The 18796-nt window shown below is 43.7% G+C and overlaps 1 protein-coding gene across 1 annotated transcript; it reads right to left on the reverse strand.

Moving 5' to 3' along the window:
• Positions 1-1209: 1209 nt before the first annotated feature.
• Positions 1210-18715, reverse strand: fhl3b (four and a half LIM domains 3b). Its single transcript, XM_076301700.1, has 6 exons — positions 18589-18715; positions 9419-9600; positions 7032-7206; positions 4421-4590; positions 3406-3592; positions 1210-2155 (listed from the first exon to the last, which is right to left on the reverse strand). The coding sequence occupies exons 2-6, from the start codon at positions 9572-9574 to the stop codon at positions 2007-2009; spliced, it is 837 nt and encodes a 278-aa protein (XP_076157815.1). The 5' UTR covers positions 9575-9600; positions 18589-18715; the 3' UTR covers positions 1210-2006.
• Positions 18716-18796: the final 81 nt, after the last annotated feature.

Raw genomic sequence — 18796 nt, forward strand, 5'->3', positions numbered from 1 at the left:
GCTGGGTTTGAAGACAATAATCTATTTAGCAGATGCCACTGGGCAGACGCTGCTGGGAGCGTCTTCCTTTGAACGTCCATCTCTTTGCAGTAGTCGAGGCGAGTGCCAAGGGCCGTAGTCTTTGATCATGTCTCCTCATTTGCCCCTCCTCCCCTGTCCTCTCATGGGACTGAGGGAAGAGAGGGTGAGTCTGTTTTCGTTGGCGTTGTTTAGATTTCTGAAAACAGGGTCAGCTGGGTTTCAGAGCAGATCATGGGAAATATTTTAAAATAACACACACGGTTGATTATTAAAGAAATAGATCCTGGTTTGGCTTCTGTCTGTGCAGAATGTGGATTGATTGGCCTTTATAATATAATATAATATAATATATATACTGTATACTACTGTATGTGCATACAATATGTGTATCCACATGGTCCACCTGTAATTAAACCAGATTAAAATCCCCTTTCTGAGATATCCTATCATGTTCTATTCTATTCTACTGCATACCTTTGGGCCAAGATATAGTTGAGGTTCTGAAATCTGATTCCTCTTCCTTGCCATCTCCCAATGACATTTTCTGAGCTGGAGAGTTCAGGTCCTGTCAGCATAATTCTCCAGCTTTCCAGTCCTCTCGAAGCCAATACTAATGCGTAACCACATGGCCATGTCAGCGTAATGAATCACTGCAGCACTGCAACCTCAGTGGCTCTCCATCCTTAAACTCCAACACTCCCAGCTGCCCTCATCTGCCAGGCCCATAGTAGTAATCCCCTTCCTTATTTGGCTAAAACGATGTTGATACGAAGGCATCCAGAGTACCAGTAAGCATCTGGCATTTTGCATATTGGGTGGGGAAAATAGTTGAGGTGACACACTCCACAAGACCATCAGATGCAACCCATTATTCTCTTGGCAAGGGTCTGCCTTTTGCCATATATGGAGATGGCAAATGAGGGCTAAGGAGTGGCATTAGTCAGACACACTTTTAAGTTTATAAGTATGTACTATTAAGTATCTGAGAAGCAATTAAGTGTCCTAAACACTGTGTGCTTCAGTCTTAATTGAGTGTAATTGATTTACCATGTAGGTTATATTGTTTCAAGATGTACAGTATGTAGTGCACATGGTGGAGTTAATTTAAGTTTAGAAATAATATATAATATAAATTACAGTGTATTAGTTATTGTGGGGAAAAACATATGAATACATCAGATAAAGAAGTAAGATACAATTTGGAATTTTATTTCAGTGTTACAATTTTTATTTTTTTTGAAAAATACTTTGTCCTCTTTCACAGTTGGACTATGTGTTGAAACAATCAGACCAAAAGCATGTAAATAGACAAGATATGCATTTGGCCTATGATATAGAGTGCTATCGTGTAAGAGGACGGGAAATACTGTACAATATATTAATTAAAAAAAAGTATTGGGTTTTGTCACTTCCACATCCAGAGCCTAATCAGCCTTCTCATAAGGTCTGCATATATACACATACACATATATATGCACATACATATATATATGCCATATGTATTTCAGAGGAAGGTATCAGTGGACAAAAACATTTGTCACATGCTGATAAAATCAGTTTAGAATATAAATATTTCAAATACCATTGTAGCAAAGGACAACAGGTATGTGCAGATATATTATTACAGGTATAAATACACAGAGAGAGATATCTCACACACAGAACTAAATCTCTCTCTCTTTCTCCTTTTTACTTGGGCCTAAATAGCGCTTGTTTTGCAGGTCGTGGCAAAACAAATGAGCATCAGTACATTCCAGCTTATAAAGCATATTTGTGTTACCGCTTTTGTTACAGAAAAAGTAGCACACAAATAGAATTATTCAAGAGAGCAAGAAAGGCACAGCGAAGGCAACTGTTTGGCACAGGACAACCATTGCATTGTGATAAAAGTATCATACGTAGTGATGCTCCAACCTCCAGGGCATGTGGTGGTGGTGGTGGTGGTGGTGGTGGTGGTTACTTTGGTGTTTGCCAGGAGGAGTCGGTTACTTCTCGTTGCAGTCTTTGCAGACGATGCGCTCTCCATTGGGGAAGAACCCAGCCCCCACCAGAGACACAGAACACTGGGAACATTTGAAACAGGGCTGGTGCCACTGGCGCTCTGCAAAGGAGATGTACTTCCCCTCTCCAAAGCCTGCAAATAACCACAAATCACTTACGATACATTCAACAACTGCACATAGTGCTACCTTCTTAATAAACTAAACAACTAGAAAATCACTTGAAATAAATGTAACACCGACAAACCATGTATAATACATGAAACTACCACAAATCGCAATAATACAAACACCTACAAATCACTTGCAATGAATTAAACAATGACAGATCACTAATAATAAATGCCTGAATTGTTTCATTGAGACTTAAATGTTGTCACTATGGACTGAATAATTTATAAACAATATGTAAGAGAACCAGCAATATAAACCTTATTTATGAACTTGTGTTGAACTCGTGATAATTGTGTATTCATGTGAGACACTGACCCTGGATGAGACATGTTCACGGTATCTATTTCCAGGCTGGTGTAGCCTGTGGCTCTGGCTGTGGCTGACATAACTCCAGTCCATCTTGTCTCAGTCTCAACTATGCAGACAATAAGCAGCCTCTGTGCTGCCTCCCTAGTCCCTCAGACAAAATGGTGCCCAGCTCTGAATATTAAACAAGTGGCTACAATGTCCACATTAAACTGTCAACATCATATGATTACTGCCTGACTACCAGGGACGCCACGCCAGCTATGAAACTACACAATAGCAACCCAGCTACAGTTTAAGCTACAGCGGAGCAAGGTGAAGTGTTTGTCTTCATATTGTAGGGTTCCCTGTCTGAGCCTTTTCCTGGCTGAGGGTCATTGAGTCACTGTTCCCAGCAAGCAGGATACAGCATCTAGTATGTTTTAGTCCCTCAACCCTGACATGGAAGGCATAACGAACAAAGTGTTTAGAGTACTCTTAGTGCACTAAATAAACAGCTCACTTTGAACAAATGTACCAGAAACAAATAAAGTCACTGATCACAATCTGATATACAGATGGAGGCTGACTCTGTGTCTTATTCCATATAAATCTATTAGTGCACTTTGAAATAGTGTGTATACTATGTACTTTGTCCAATTGATTACAACATCTGTGCACTTGGGATGATCGCAATGTTAACGTAATATCATGCTGACCAATGTTGATGGTTGATGGTCCCTCCCCCTTTCTCATTTCATGGTGCTTAATTCTGGCACCAAAACTTTGAAGAGCCCATTGTGAGAGAGAGCAGCAAAACTATCCAAATTAGCTATAAGGGCACAAGACTAAAAACAGCCTCCGGGAAACTCATTTCCTGGCACTAAAACCTTTAAAGCTAACGCTGCCGGTTGTGCCCACTCACCTGTGATGGGCTTGCTGCAGGCGGCGCACTGCTGCGCGTACAGGCTGCTGAAGCACTTGACGCAGTAGGGGTCCTCCCCCTGGGAGGTGAAGGGCTGGCTGGCCAGTGGACTCTTGCAGCCCGTGCACAGGAAGCACTCCTTGTGCCACGGCTCGTTCCGATAGGTCACGCCACCCTGGGTCAGAGGCTGGCAGAGAAGCAGAATCAGGGCAGGGCCCCAGACACACAGGCTGTTAAGGTGATGATACACGAGTCAACTTTCAGAGCAATGTGGCTGGGCGACCACATGACTGGTTCTTGTGTTCTGATGCAATGATAAGCTGCCTGACATTCGGCTGGCCCCAGGTTCAATTCCCAAACCGCCGTTGCGAGTCCATGGCACTTTAGATGAAAAATGTATTGCTCAATATCAATGGGAAAGTGCCAACACCACATTGCCTGGCTGATTTCTCAAGTACTTTCCCTGTGTATCCTCACATTTAAGTTGACTGGCACACTTCTATCAGAGAGGCGTCAGACTGTTGATGGATTGACATGGTACATCAATGCTGTAAGATATGAGTAACGTCAGAATGAATGAGTGAATGAATGAGTGAATGAATACTTTATGGTGATTTCTAGTGACTGAGTTCTGTGTGGGTATGTTTCTGAAAAGCATCACTGAACAACTACTGCCACAGGCCGACTTTCACTCTCCCTTGGAAACCATGTTGGCCGCTCTATGACGCTTTTAGGAATGCGCCTTTGACTGACTGGTTGATTAATGGATTAGATATAAGCACCTGTAATGCATCTGTAATGCATCAAACTATCAGATTTCATAATGTCTCTTGTAATTGTGCATTGCTGCAGACCCCTATATGGAATTGTGAAATACTCTACACTGTTAAACTAGGGCACCCTTTGTTTCAAATACGGTTATCATACTCTGTGGCTACTTATACTCGTCCATTGCTACAGACTTCCTTATAGGGAATTGTGGGATACTGTAGCTTGTTCGGATACTGTAACTCACCTGTTTGCAGTGGCTGCATCGGGGGGCAAACTTGCCCTCATAGCAGGGCATGCAGTAGTAGTCCCCTTTGTCTGGGATGAAAGCCTGGGCGCCTATGGGTTGCTCACACACCCGGCACACAAAACATTCCTCGTGCCACACCGCGTCTCCATACTCCAGCTTTCGGGAACCTGTCATAGTGGTTGATAAAAGAGAAAAGGGAGACAAATAGAGATCCGGTTGAAATGGGTGGAGATTAGGAGGGGGGGGGTAGATTTACCGGAATCAACATGAACACCCAACAGGTGTCACTGTGAATTGTGAGTAATCTTTTATGAGAGATGCGTGTGATTGCGCAATCGTGCGCCACAGCGCTCACACGCAACGTGCCTCATGCCCTGCAGCTAAACCACAACCAGTGTGGGGAAAAGCCAAACAACCAAGCCTGTCTGTACACTGCTAGTGCAGTCCACAGCCAACAGCACTGCATTGTGTGAACACCAAGCATACTTGATTGTGTACCGTAGTGGCTGGGCTGCCCTTGGTTTGTTTTTAGCGGCAACAATGCCAATCCCATGGGCGGGTACCTGCCCACAGAAATACACAAATATACACACTCTGAGGAAGTGGAGAGCTGTGGCTGGATACAAGTGGAAAGACATGAATATTTGGAGAGAAAAAAAAATATGCCTTCATATTTTTTTATCTCTGTTTTCCTCACTGTCAGGAGTGGAGAGGAGTAGGGGATATGAGGGGGAGGGGTGCAGGGTGGTACAGTTTGAAAAGGCAGAGAGAGGGGGGGGGTGCTGAGGGCTGGGATGGGGTGGGATTGGTCTGTCCCTCTACAGAAGTTTCACCACAGAAACCCATGTAAGCATAACCACTCATTTGGCCAGAAACTTTCGAGAGAGAAAAAGAGGGGGGAAAGGAGAGAGAGAGAGAGAAAGAGAGAGGGAAACGTGACTCCGCCTGGGCCAGAATTATGTGTAATTGTATGTCATCTAAAACCTGTCCGCTCACTGGCTCCTGCTCCGTCACTGTCGAGATCTGGAGGAGGCGGGAATCCGACCGCGACTCCAGGCGCTTTCAGTCAAGTGAGTCAATCGCTCAGTTACATCTGAGCTGCTGTGACGTGCTGTCACACCCAAAACGCACAAGAACTCATTAGCTGGCTTTTCTTCTCTGCTCTCTTGGGCATGACATTTAACACTGTGCCTAAGCCGTTCTACGGTCGATATGTGGCGCATTACACAACAGAGTCAGAGTTGAAATCCCTCAAACTAAAGGCAAAAGAGAGTTGAGAGTTTGTTTTAAGGTTTGGTTATTACAATCTGATATAGCTCAGTTTTTTCATGTCCAAAATATTGCATTTCTGCAGTGAAGTGCAATACTATGTACTGTAGTGCAATTAATTTTTCCATGCCCAAAATGTTGCATTTCCTGCATATCAAGTGAAGCTTTTTGTAGGGGCGTGATTAAGATGTGTGAATTTGTTCTATCTCACAAATACAATCACTAATCTGTTCTTCAGATTTATTACACACAATAAACAAATGTTCCTTTCTATCAATGCTACCAATTATATCCATGGCACATCACCGTTATTCTTTTGAAACTGCACAAAAAAGAAAGAAAAGCACATTCAGTAAGTAGGAAGAAATGAGAGCCTATAAGAAAAAGGCTCTCGGCATTCAAGACAGAATTCACAAGACTACTAAGAAAGAGTACCCTGTTATCACTGTGTTTACTACCCCTTTCAGTGACTTAAACACCATTATTAAGTCTCTTTCTCTGTATTACTAGCATTAGGCTAATCTAAAAGCAGAACATTGACTGCGCTGATGTACAAGACAATGACCAGGTAGCTTCTTTTCCCTCTTGTAATATGAGTGCATGTATGATTGTATCATTGTTTGGAGGTCTTGTTGCCGGCCAAACTGAGTAGCAGCCATTCTCATGTGTCATTTTCAGGTCATATGGCTGACACATTAGGTTACAATAGTATCAGTAGCACTTATTACCAGCAATGTATTGTAACACATTACACTAGTGGAGTTATTTATCCATCTGGAGATATTCAGTGGTAAAGCTTGACCCAGATCCATTGACCCTACTTGGCATGTTTTTGGCTATACTAGTACCAAAGTCCTTTTAGGTAAGTCCCTCCACTCTGCGGCCATATTGCAACACTTTTTAGGCACTTGTCGGGCATCTATTTCAGCAGAAATGCGCATGCGCAAGGCTTCACGACACCAATCTTGCTTCAGCAGTGAGATCACAAAACATGATTGGCATGATGTCTTCACAACACACCACATTATTGACTCAATGTATTCACAACACACCACATGATTGGCTCAATGTATTCACATGTCCACGTTTTGCCGGGGAAGGGGTGGGATAGGGGTAGACAACTGCCATTTTGGTGTTATAAACTAACCCCATGCATTTCTATGGAGGGTTTTTTTAAAGCTGTGTCTCCTAATTAGAAAGTCTCTGGTAGTACCAAGCTACTACAATAATATGCAATTGGTCTAACATTAGTCTAACGCTATATTGTAATGATTGGCTGTTATTGATATATCCATCTTCAGTGGACGCAGAGCTCTGGCCCTCAACCCACTGACCATACCTGGCATGATGGTCTTGTCGCAGGCCACACACTTGGAGGAGAACTCATTGCAGTAGCAGTCATTGCAAACCAGCGCCTCCTCTTGACAGGTGAAGGGCTCGTCAGCTAGCGAGCGGCCACAGCGCATGCAGCGGAAGCACTGCTCATGGTAGTGCTGGTCCTCGTACACCAGCTCCTGCAAATTAAAGACGCAATACATGAGACCTGCACCAGTGGGGATCGAACCTACAACCTTGGTGTTGTTGAGCTGCTGGTAGCTACTACTGTAACAGTGAGTGCTACCTCTTTAATTATAGACTTGCGAAGCTAAGAATTACTGATGTATGAGACTGCATTCATTTTAGCTCTGTGTTTCTGATAAACTGGCAACTGAATGCATATGTGGGAGACATAACCGAGGGATAATGACTTAAATGACTGAAGATGAATACTAACAGAATGAACAACAGTTCCATATAATTTGTCAGACTAGGTGAAAACATCATGTGCTTACTTCATTAAAATCACACAAAATAAAACTTAGTTATACTCCATAAACACTGTAAATGCTGGAACCTTGTGCTGTGTCTGTTGATGGCAATACTGGCAACACAGGGCAACCATCCTCAAAAGCATGAAAGGAGTGTCATCGTTGTTAAATGGCAGAGTATGACTCTAATTTGTGTCTTTTGAAGTAGTGGCTGAATCTGGAACGGTCCAGTTTCAGGGTTAGTTCAGTTCTACCATAAACACTCAGTAGGCAGAAATATAAGAATTTAAGAATAGGATGTTACAATGACAAAAGTACAAAGATAACAGACTTTGCCGTGAGACCCCAGCCTCAGTCTGGCAAATGCAGCCATAGGATCTACATACTATAATTGAACTGTGTTCAGAGCACTTTGTGCCATATCTGTGGACACACAAGTCATATGTTGAATTCCAGTGGAGTAGAAGTGTAGATTAATGTATGCTTTCATTCTATGCACTCCCTGTACAGTGGAGTTTACACAACACAGACTAAACAATTTTAAGGCATAGCTGATAAAAAACACAGTGGTTCGTAAAGGGCTACATGCCAAAAAAAACAACTGGAAGGAGAAAAAAGAAGTGAAAAGACAACAACTTTGAAACCTAGTCCTCCCCACCCACCAGGGTATAGCAACATTATGACAACTGAAAAAGCACAAAGACAAACAGAGCAGGGAGCACTCTCTTGGCATCTCCCTACACGCCGTTGGTGCATTATCAACTGACATGCTGTTTAATAAACGAATCGTACTCAGATGGCCCGTGGTCTGGACAAAGAACTCAGACAGAACCTGACACTCATACCGCCAATCAACAAAATACCATCTCGATGCGTAATCCTAGAAAAGACATCTAGCCACATCTCAAAAAACATCACAATGGTGTCAAAAGGTGAAGAACTGTTGATGTTTGAGCACAGGAGCCAATCAAATTTCACGTCACCTGTTTGTGCTCCTGAAGCAGTGAGTTGATTGGCTGAGATTGTTGTACTGATCGGTACACTTTCTTCATTTCCCATTTACAGAGCCAGGACTAATAGACAAACAGTGTTTTTTTTTAAAACACACACACTGCCCCGCATTGTTCTGAGTCGAATTTCGCTGAATTTGACAAAAGTATTATAGGGCTGCAGCTGTAACTGCGATGAAGCACATAATCCTAGAAAACACATCGGGCCAGATGTAGATTTGGGATGAAGCGCAATGGCGGACGCGCGCCGCAGTGATTAACGACGCTGTTAGGTTCTGGGTGAGATGAGAAACCCATCTGGGTCAGCGCACATCAGAGGATGGTGGGAGCGCCTGGCAGCCCCAGGGCATTCTGGGAGGCCGCTGCCGCGATGGTCCAAGGCAAACATGCGCTTTATTTACTGCCCGGTGTGGGTCTCCCAGTGTGAGTGTGTGTATGTGTGTGTCTGTATGTGTGTGTGTGTGTGTGTGTGTGTGTGTGTGTGTGTGTGTGTGTGTGTGTGAGAGAGAGAGAGAGTCAGGGGCCCCATCTCAGGCCAAACACCCCATTGCCTGACGAGCGGCAGCTCCTGGGGATTTCGGTCGCCATGGTGTTAACTAAACAAGAGGAGGAGGAATGGAAGGTTTCCTAGAATTACCAGCAGCTCTTCACTTTCTCCCTCTCTCCCTCTCTCTCTCTCCCTCCCTCTCTCTCTCTCTCCCTCTCTCTCCCTCTCTCTCCCTCTCTCTCTCTCTCCCTCTCTCTTTCTTTCTTTGCCTTTCTCACAGACATACACATAACAACACTCCCACATACACACACAAAGCCACACATTTTTCTCTGTCTCTCTTCATACAAAGCCATAAACCCACCTTCCACATGAACACAGATAGACACACACACACACACACACACACACACACGCTCACCCGTGAGTTGTGTCCGATGAGTTCCTTGCACTCCTGGCAGGTGTTGGCGTACAGGCGGTCATAGCAGGGGATGCAGTGGGGGCTGCCCTCCGCCTGGATGTACTTGCGCCCGTACAGCGTCTCCTTGCACTTGGCACAGTCGAAAGGTTCGCTCATGCTGGCCTGGCGTCTTGTATCTCACCCTGAAACAACACACACACACACACACACACACACACACACACACACACACGCACACACACACACACACACACACACACGCCCTTTTAAAGTGTGACTCCAAGCCAAATAGTTTTCACTCACCTTGGCTTTAGTTTAGACATAAGGAAAGAAGACATGAATCAGGATGTGGTTAGGATTTGGAAGGACATGGCAGAGAATTTTCTTCCTCCGTGATTTTGATAATCAGAACCAATTCCGAGATTACACAAGTTGTATACAAGCATGACATTATTTATCTCATCTTTTTCCATTTCTTTCTTTGTTTTTATTTTTGATACAGTACGCATAGATCCCTCTCCCTTCTCTGTGATTAGCAGATGAAGCAGCTCCAGATATGACTTTACTCATACATGTTGTTTGTTTGTTTTTGAGACAGTAGAGGGATAGAAACATGAAGAATTGACCCATATTCTGGTCCTTTGACATTGTGCCAACATAACCCAACACAACCCCTGCTGAACACTGACAATACCATCTTCAAGAATCTTCAGACAATACCACCTTCAAGAATCTCCAACATTTTTAAAGAGCACCAATGATATTCTCATAAGCTAAGTAAAATGTTATTGGCTCTGACAAAACCCTGGCTTTTCCATTCAACTCAAGGAAACAGCCCATGAACCAGGAGGCTGTTGAGCTTTGGGAAGAGGCACAGCTGGTTGCTTTCCCCCTTCTTTAAGGTCAGCGGAGAGCCACTGGGTCACATTCATGCACTACAACACGGTCCGGAGCGCAGTGGGAATGACCGGGAACCGAGGGTGGGAAAGAGAGGGGGGTTGGCTTTCCTCTGGGACCTCTGTGCTGAGCCTGAATGTGGGCGGGAGGTCCGAAACGGCCCTGGACCAGGTTGGAGTGGACTGGGGTGGGGAGGGCTGGGCAATGCCATTTCACAGGGCATAAACAAAACATGTCATTAGGGTAGTATTTCTGGATTTGTGGAGTATTTGAGCTCAAAACGTGGACTAGCATGTTTTTCGTTATAATATATTTACTGATACGACACTCAACTAAACTGTGTGCTGTATGTGTCCTTGTGTAATTCTGAATAAATGACCAAAATGCAAAATGAGTGTCATAGCCTTTACACTGTTCTACAGCCACCATTTCTTCCTGTGAAAACAAAACTTGGCTCCCCTGGCCCTGGGGGTCGGAGTCTCCATGTCCAAAAATGCACAGACAGTACTTGAACCCCCCACCCCACTAACAAAACATACGTACACACACACACACACACACACACACACAAACACACACAAACAGAAAACTATCATGACGTTTCTGAATGGTGGCGTAGCGACTCATTAAGAACTATCATAGCTTTATGATGAATTGCCTTATGGGTGACCATGAGAGTCAGGCGTAAGAGCCGTCCTTACAAAAACAAACATGCATGGACATAGACACAGACACACACACACACACACACACGCACACACATAATTTAACGATACAGTTTGTCTTAATTACTGTCTTGGCACTGTGGGTCAGAGGAAACAATTGCAGCTGCAAATGCCAGTAATCCTCAACTAGAGTTTATGTCTGTTTACTTATGATGTAGTGACTCAGACACGCACCCATTACTTTGTCCTGTTGAGACTTTCAACTTAACTTCCTGTCTACATTTGAGCAGGGAGTTCATCTATTATTGTCCTCCACAGATCAGGGCAGATGAATGGATACACACATACTGATACAACAATGGCCTTCCTTCCTCATGGAGTACCGCACTAACTTTTGCTCCTTGGCCCTTGACATCTGCTAGGCCATTCTTCTCTCTCCAGCTGTTCTGGCCCTTCTCCGCGACCGTTTCTTGCCCTCTCCTCTTGTTTGTTTTTTTTCAAAAACAAGCGATGAAAACAAGTCCATAACAATGCCCAGGCATGGCGATAAACAAGTGGAAGGTCTAAATATGGCCATTCAAGTCACGTCGATCTTATTTCAGATTCGTTTGTTGTTTCTTTTTCATTTTATTTTCCTTTTCTTTTTTTTGGACGCCATTTTAGATAATAAAACTCTTGACTCACACGACATGAAATGACTCATTACTGCATTACGTTTTCTGAGCATCTCGGCCGGAGTGGTCTGCAAACTGTTAACTGACAGCAGCGCTTACGCCACCCTCTGAATAGTGCATGATCAAGCTCAGCAGGACTATGACACCCCCAGCTATGCCTGTCTGCAAAGTGGTGGAGCTGGAATGTTATTTATTATGGCTGTACATGCACAGATATCAGATCATTTGTCAAGGAATACACACACACACACACACACACACACACACACACACACACACAAAGAAGAAAAGACACATTCCTCAGACTCTCTCAGCAGTCCATGAGTGGACACAGTCACAGGCAACATGATGAGCAAACTTACAACCACGAGACACACAGACATACATACATACATACATAAATCTATCGTGGCAGATGGCTAAGCTAAACACTAAAAGATGTCCATCTCGGCGTAGTGCAAGGCTGTTTAATGTTGGCATGACACTAGACAGACAGCATGTGCTCATATGGGCATTCCCATGCGTGATGTCCAGCACTGGTGAAAGATTAATGTTGCTTGTACCCGCAGTCGAGCAGCCCTGCGCCCCCCCCCCATCCTCCTTCTCTTTGAAGTCGGACTCGGAACTCTATAAGCAAACACTCCCCTGGTCCAGATGATGACCAGGCCTTGGCCTGTCAGTTCAGAGTGTTGGGGAGGCCCCGGGGCTTGGTTCTGGATACGAGCGCCGAGTTCCTTCCAGAACCCTGGCCTGTGACGGTTGTCCGCTGTGCCGGTGCCAGCTGGAGCCGTGTGAGTGTGTGATGGAAGGGCTGCCGAAGAGCTATTTATCCCCCCCCCCTCCCCCCCACCACCACCACCAGACGACGACAGCGGAGGAATCTTCTGGGCCTTCACTCCAAATTGCATCAGAGTGTGTGTGTGTGTGTGTGTGTGTGTGTGTGTATTGTAGGGTTATAGACACTCAGACAAATAGAAGGTCAGAGAGCTAGACAGACAGTCAGATAGGCAGACGAACTGACAGCTGGAGAGACAGGCAGACAGGTGGATATACAGACAGACAGACAGACAGACACAGTAATGATTTCAGATGAACAATTAATGAGTGCTTGACATGTTAGCTCTCTTTGTCCTTCATTGTTGAAGGCCAAGAAACTGCTCCAAGTTCCATGTGTCCTCTCATCTGGAAACCACACCATCTCCCTCCCCAGGGAACGCTGCACTCTCTTTACGTAAGCACATCAACACCGTCAGGCACTGGCATTAGCCAGAACCACATAAATTCCTCAACTCGCTTAATGACCCCGAACTTGTTCCGTCATGACGTGCCGACAAACGCGCAATCTCCATGCACGCAGCGGGAATACTGATCCACTCGGCCTCGAGTGGACGCTTGTTTTAATATATCAACAGAATCTAGTGATTCGCATCACAAAGCCTAACTTTGCTTCATAAGGGATACACACAGACCAGGTTGAACAAACAATTAGTCTTTGTGAAACCAAATAAATAAGTAACAGCATGGGTGGATATGCTCTGAGTCAGTCTCACACAAGTGTGTTTTGTGCCCTCCAAAGTCTGGCTGGCTGTTTAATGATGTGTTAAATCCTGAAGCAGGAACATGTTTGCATTTAATTGCAACTTAAGGGCTGCTATACATTGTTTGGAATTGTGTAAGCTAAATGTCTTTACATCCAAAAATATCGCAACAACGCAAAAAAAAAAATTCTTCCTGGCCACTAAATTTAAACAAACTCTGGCTAAACAAACCAATCACTTCCAAAGAAACATCTATCCCTAGTACCCTAGCTAACTTCTAAACAAACAAAACTAACTGGCTACAGGACTGTGAGTAGGCATGCAATAATTACCGGTATAATGGTAAACCGCGATAAAAATGTTGACGATAACAATTACCGTTTTCATTTCAAATATCATAATTATCATTGTTGATTACCATGGTGTGGAAACCATGTGTTTAATCCTTCCCAGATTCATGCGAGCCTGCTTTTGGCATACAGTAGGCCTGGTATAATGAAGCAAAACTGGTACCCTGATTCTGTTGTCTAATTGATGGATTTAACTCGGATTAGGCTACACCTGATTTTAAAAAGCGGAACGTACATACACTATATCATGTAGCCACTCGGCATCTTTTTATGGTCGCATACATTAAATCCATTCCACTCGCGTTATCAGGAAAATATAGTAGCCTAAAGTTTTATTTCAAACACTTACTTTGGTCGCACTCATTGGATCCAAATAACAGAAATAGCAAACTCCAAGTCATGGTCGGGTAAGCTAAGCTATACTGTAAGCACATAGCCAATTAAACATGAACACGGAAAAAGTGAACGGGACACTTTTTGAAACTATTTCAGTTTATGTAGGCCTATCAGTGCTTTCTGAACATATTGAACACACTTTTAAAAATACCGCGATAATACCGAAAACCGTGATCATTTTGGTCACTATAACCATGAGGTTAAATTTTCATACAGTTACATCCCTAACTGTGAGCAACAATTTCCTGAATATGACAAACAGTGCACTGGATGTGAGTCATGTCCAGACCTTTAAAGGATTTAAGTCCAGTTTCCACACGTCACCCAGCAGAAAACTGAGATCCTTATGGTGGCATCACACAGAGAAGTTATGTTAACTGTAATGAGCAGAGCTCTTTCATTAACACTACTGCACGCACTCAGACTTTAACAAGGTGAGGAAGATCATAAAACAGACTAGTCTACATAGGCCTACTCTCCCACTGTTTAACAGTGCCCGTTTCATTTCCGTTAAAACTAGGGGGGAAAAACTAAATCACACAATGTGAAAATATGGCCATGGTTCCATGAATGCATTGTCATTTATGATGCAAACCTTAAATAAGTTTTGTTGTTGAAAACTGAAGGTAAAGCTACTGTATTAAATGTAAATGTAAATTACTTTGCTACTGTACTAAGTTACTGTAAATGTATTGAGCCATCTTGAACTCTCATTAGATTGAACTCTCTTTAGATTTACTTGCATTTAAATGAAAGAATTCCAGGACTGTTTTGGCAAGACTGGTAACTAGACAATCTGGTGACTATCACTATGAAGCCACAGAGGACACAGACTAACATGGAAATGCCTGTCTGTTTGTGTGGTCAGGAGACTTGTAGCCTGGAGTCACGACCATTAGATGAAAGGCTTCTCTCGCAGTCCCGGCACAAAAGCCTGGCATTGATTAGTTTCCAGATCAGAGACCACTTTAAATTCTAGCATGCACACACAAGCTTGCCACAATAAAATCTTTAATGAGATTTCTTTTATTGATTGAATCAGAATGGCCATCATAACCGTGTGCTGTGCTGCATGCCGTCTTGTGAAGTTATATGTGGCAATTTGCACTCTCGGTCGGCTGCCATCAAAATGAAAACATGCTCGCGGTACATTTACTTCAAACACCCCAAAGTCGATGTAATTACCCTGTACAGACTGATTGGTCTCCATAGTTACACATGAGACTCTGATTAACATCTCTCCTTCTCATACTCTCTCTCTCTTTTTCACTCTTATTCTCTCTCTTTCTGTCACTGAGGTGCGATCACCAATCTCATGATCTTTGTGCTTTTTTTTAAAACTGTAAAACACTTCAAGGCATATTATAATACCAGGGTACAGTATGTGCATTGTGGTGCTTTGTTCTGCCCCTGGGACGTGCTGTTTACCCCTACAGAAGAATGGAGCCTACTTTTCAAAGGCCCATTCAATCTCCCGCACCTCTGATGATTACCATACAAAAAAACAACCCCACCTCCCTCCAAATCCACCACAATATAATCACACATGAAACTAAATCGCCACACCGGGTGTCCACCCATTAAAGACCAATTCTGTGCTCCTGATGAAAGTTCTGCTGTCTGCATGACAGTGGAGAGGGTTCATTTAGTCATCTTGCTATTGTGTGGCCCATAGGTAATAGTCACGTAGGCTACCTATGTGACTGGTTAGGGTTTTTGGTATCTGTGGTCATTGGTTACATGGTGTTTGCAGTTCAGACAATTACCTCTTCATAGTATTGGTGTCAAAACTGAATGTCATCAACCAAGATGGTTGGTGGTCATTTTCTTTTTAGTTTCAGGACTGATAGTTGGTATTTGGCCATTCAAAGAAATGGAATGTGGTGATGTGTGGTGATGTGCTCCCCTCTCTCTTCAGTTGTATAGAGCACCTCCATACTCTTCCCAAAGCAGGGATGGGTCAGTTCTACCACTAGCAGCTGACTGAGCAACTGAGAGCTAATTGGGTCATGTGTGAAAGAGAGGGGGTGTCTATGATGAAACCAGCTCATTGTCTCTGATGTTGGGTGATAGTGGATGCATTCTGATGATGTGTGAAGGTCGCATGCAAAGCAAACACAGAGAGAAAGAGAGAGATGATCAGAGACACAGGGCGGTTGTGCAGACAGAGAGAGAAAAGAGATAGATAGCCAGAGAGAGATAGATATGGCCAAAGGGCGAAAGGACAGAGACAGAGGGAGAGATACCATGGATGGCCAGAGATGGAGAGAGATGAGGAGATAGGAAGAGGAGAGAAACTGAGACAGAAAGAGAGAGAGAGATGGGAGAGAGAGGAAGAGAGTTTGGGAGTGAGAGAGAGGCATGATTCAGAAGAAAGAGACAGCGAAAGAAAGAGCGACAGGCGGGGAGACGGAGAGAAGGGGAGACAGTCGTCTGCTGTGCTTTTGGCTCTGCTTCACACCACCATTTCAAACATCAGCACTGATCCTCCCCCAAACTATAGCATGGCGAAGGAATGCACAGGCCAGAATAAGTGACCGAGTCGTGTGGCTCCAGAGAAGAATTTGGAAGGAAAAAAAAGCGCAAACTAATGCATTTTTCCTCCCTTTCTGTTCTAAAAAAGGCGCATTCCAGCCAGGGAAAAAATGAGGACCTTGTTCTTTCTATAGCTACATTTCTGCTGATGATTACTCATAGAGAAAGATTCCTTTCAGCAGTCCAATTGTTGGGGTAGTCAAAGAGCTATGTGGTCATTACCCCATGGGTCACAGGCCCTGTTTTACATGTTGCGTTTCAGTGTTCGAAATTGAGTGTTTGCAGGATGCGAGTGGAAAGTATGCTGAACGGTGCCAATAGTGGTTAGCGTCTGGAAACTCTTCTGCGGTCTTTAGCATAAAAATGTGACATCACTCACTTAAGACTCAGAAAAAAAAGGGGGGGGGCGTGAAAATAAATGCACAGAGGAAAATGGTTTAATAGTGTTACGCAGCTGCTGCATGCATAGCATGTGTGAATCTTAAAGTAAATGCAGAAAGAAATGTTTCATGGGCTTGCTGGTTCTGGAGGTGAAGTTGCAGTCAACCATGCCCAGGGTGTATCTTGCTATATTCAGCTTTGTCAAGTGACACAAAGATAAAGATCAATTTAAAGTGGGAATAAATAAATAAATAAATAAAAATCAGCACAAACATCCCAATGTTGACAACAGAAGCCGCTAAATCAAGAGCAAACTCAATGTACCACTTTGTTTATTCTTTTGTTAATGTTGTGAAATCCAAGTCTGTGGAGTACGTTTACGCTGAACTGTTAACATTGTTACAGACAGACACGCAGAGTGTCTAAGAGAAGACAGTAATAATTACACTTTGTTATTACGTTGTGACATTGTTATTGTCTTGTGATGTATTCCAGCAGCCCACTGAGGATGGCATCATCATTATCATCATCATCATCATCATCATCATAACCACCAAATCCTCTGAAGCTCTCTCCTGTGACACAATCTTGTATGCCACTTCAAACACGTATACAATCAAAGCTATATGATGTGTAAGAACTTATTGGGCAATAGTTGGGTAACAGGTTTGCACAGTCCTCCTCTCCAATCCACTCTGCCCTCTCCAGCATGCCAGTTTGATCAACACAGGCTACTAGTTTCCAAGTCCTCATCAACCTTATCTTGAATAAGGATTACCTAATCCTTATTTTGAGTATGTCTGTCAGAGTTGAATATTTTCCTCACACTACACCCATAAATCAGCCTGCTTAATTGGGAATAGGTCTACATGGCAGTGCCACCATAAGCAACAGCACTTCAGTGTATGATGAGGTCTATGACTTTATGATAATTTTAATCCATGGATCGGTTCTGAAAAGTTCAGGTTTCAGTTGAAACATGCAAGACAGCAAACCAGACCCCTATGCTGGACAGCTATCCAAAAGACCAGGGAGGACAAGAGAAAAAGAACGGGAAGATGGAAAAAAACTGAAATAGATGAGGGGAAGCCGCACAAATTCGCCGGGGCAAAGACTGCCTAGTTTTTAGACAAAAATAACCTTCTCTTCCTGCTCACTGGGGTTGTGTTCCTGCTTTTAGGCTACGGTGTGATCATTACACTGTCTGACCTCAGTGAGTGGACACGTTTCTCTTGCCAGGTTAGTCTGTAGCATGGTCTCCTGTCCACCTCTATCCACCTCTGGCAGGGTCGTTGGAAGACACTTAACCACCTCCGCAATCAGATGACAACCGGGTGGAATGTCAAGAGACAGATCCCTGTTGACAGTAAATGCTACAAGCTCCCGGAGGCACTTTTAGGAGAGTTTGCAATGAGCTTGTTTAAATGCTCTGCTGTAATTTCTTTGGTAATTTTATTTTAACATCTAGTCTATGAACATCAACAAGACATCAGTGGCCTATAATAACCCAATCTGGGCCATAATCAGGATTGGTTATTAGTGTTAGCACCCTATGAATTATAGAAATCTCGAAATGTTATCGGAATGGCATAGGCTATATGATTCATGGTTAGGATACATCTAGGATATTACATTTAACTTTCACCCCAGCTTCCGGGCACGATTTGAAGACAGTTCAGTAGCCTATAGGCTATAAAACGTTCATGGATAATTATTTTCAAATGAATGACTTACCACGAATTATGCTCAAGGATAAGAAGTCTAGTGCTGTACCACTCTCGCCCTTGCCCCGCTGAGACGCACTGACACTATCGAAGTTTCGCAGCTATGCGGGATGCAGGGTGTCATTCCCACCCCCCTGCGTTAGTTAGTCCTCCGCCAAACAGTGTCACCGGTCCCGCCTCACCCAGCCGTGGTAGACGTCATACTCCCACCGTTCATT

The sequence above is a fragment of the Alosa pseudoharengus genome, unplaced genomic scaffold (assembly GCF_046254945.1).
Source record: "Alosa pseudoharengus isolate Yale_2024_CS ecotype anadromous, Long Island Sound unplaced genomic scaffold, YU_APseudo_1.1 YU_APseudo_1.1_scf_23, whole genome shotgun sequence".
NCBI classification, from domain to species: Eukaryota; Metazoa; Chordata; class Actinopteri; order Clupeiformes; family Clupeidae; genus Alosa; species Alosa pseudoharengus.

Bases quoted from the DNA above. Each gene is read 5' to 3' on its own strand.
- fhl3b (XM_076301700.1), bottom strand. From the start codon at position 9,574: ATGAGCGAACCTTTCGACTGTGCCAAGTGCAAGGAGACGCTGTACGGG. The intron at 7,207-9,418 runs GTGAGCGTGTGT...TTTAATTTGCAG, and splicing joins TCATCGGACACAACTCACGG to GAGCTGGTGTACGAGGACCA. The intron at 2,156-3,405 runs GTGAGTGGGCAC...GGTTATTTGCAG, and splicing joins CTGCAGCAAGCCCATCACAG to GCTTTGGAGAGGGGAAGTAC.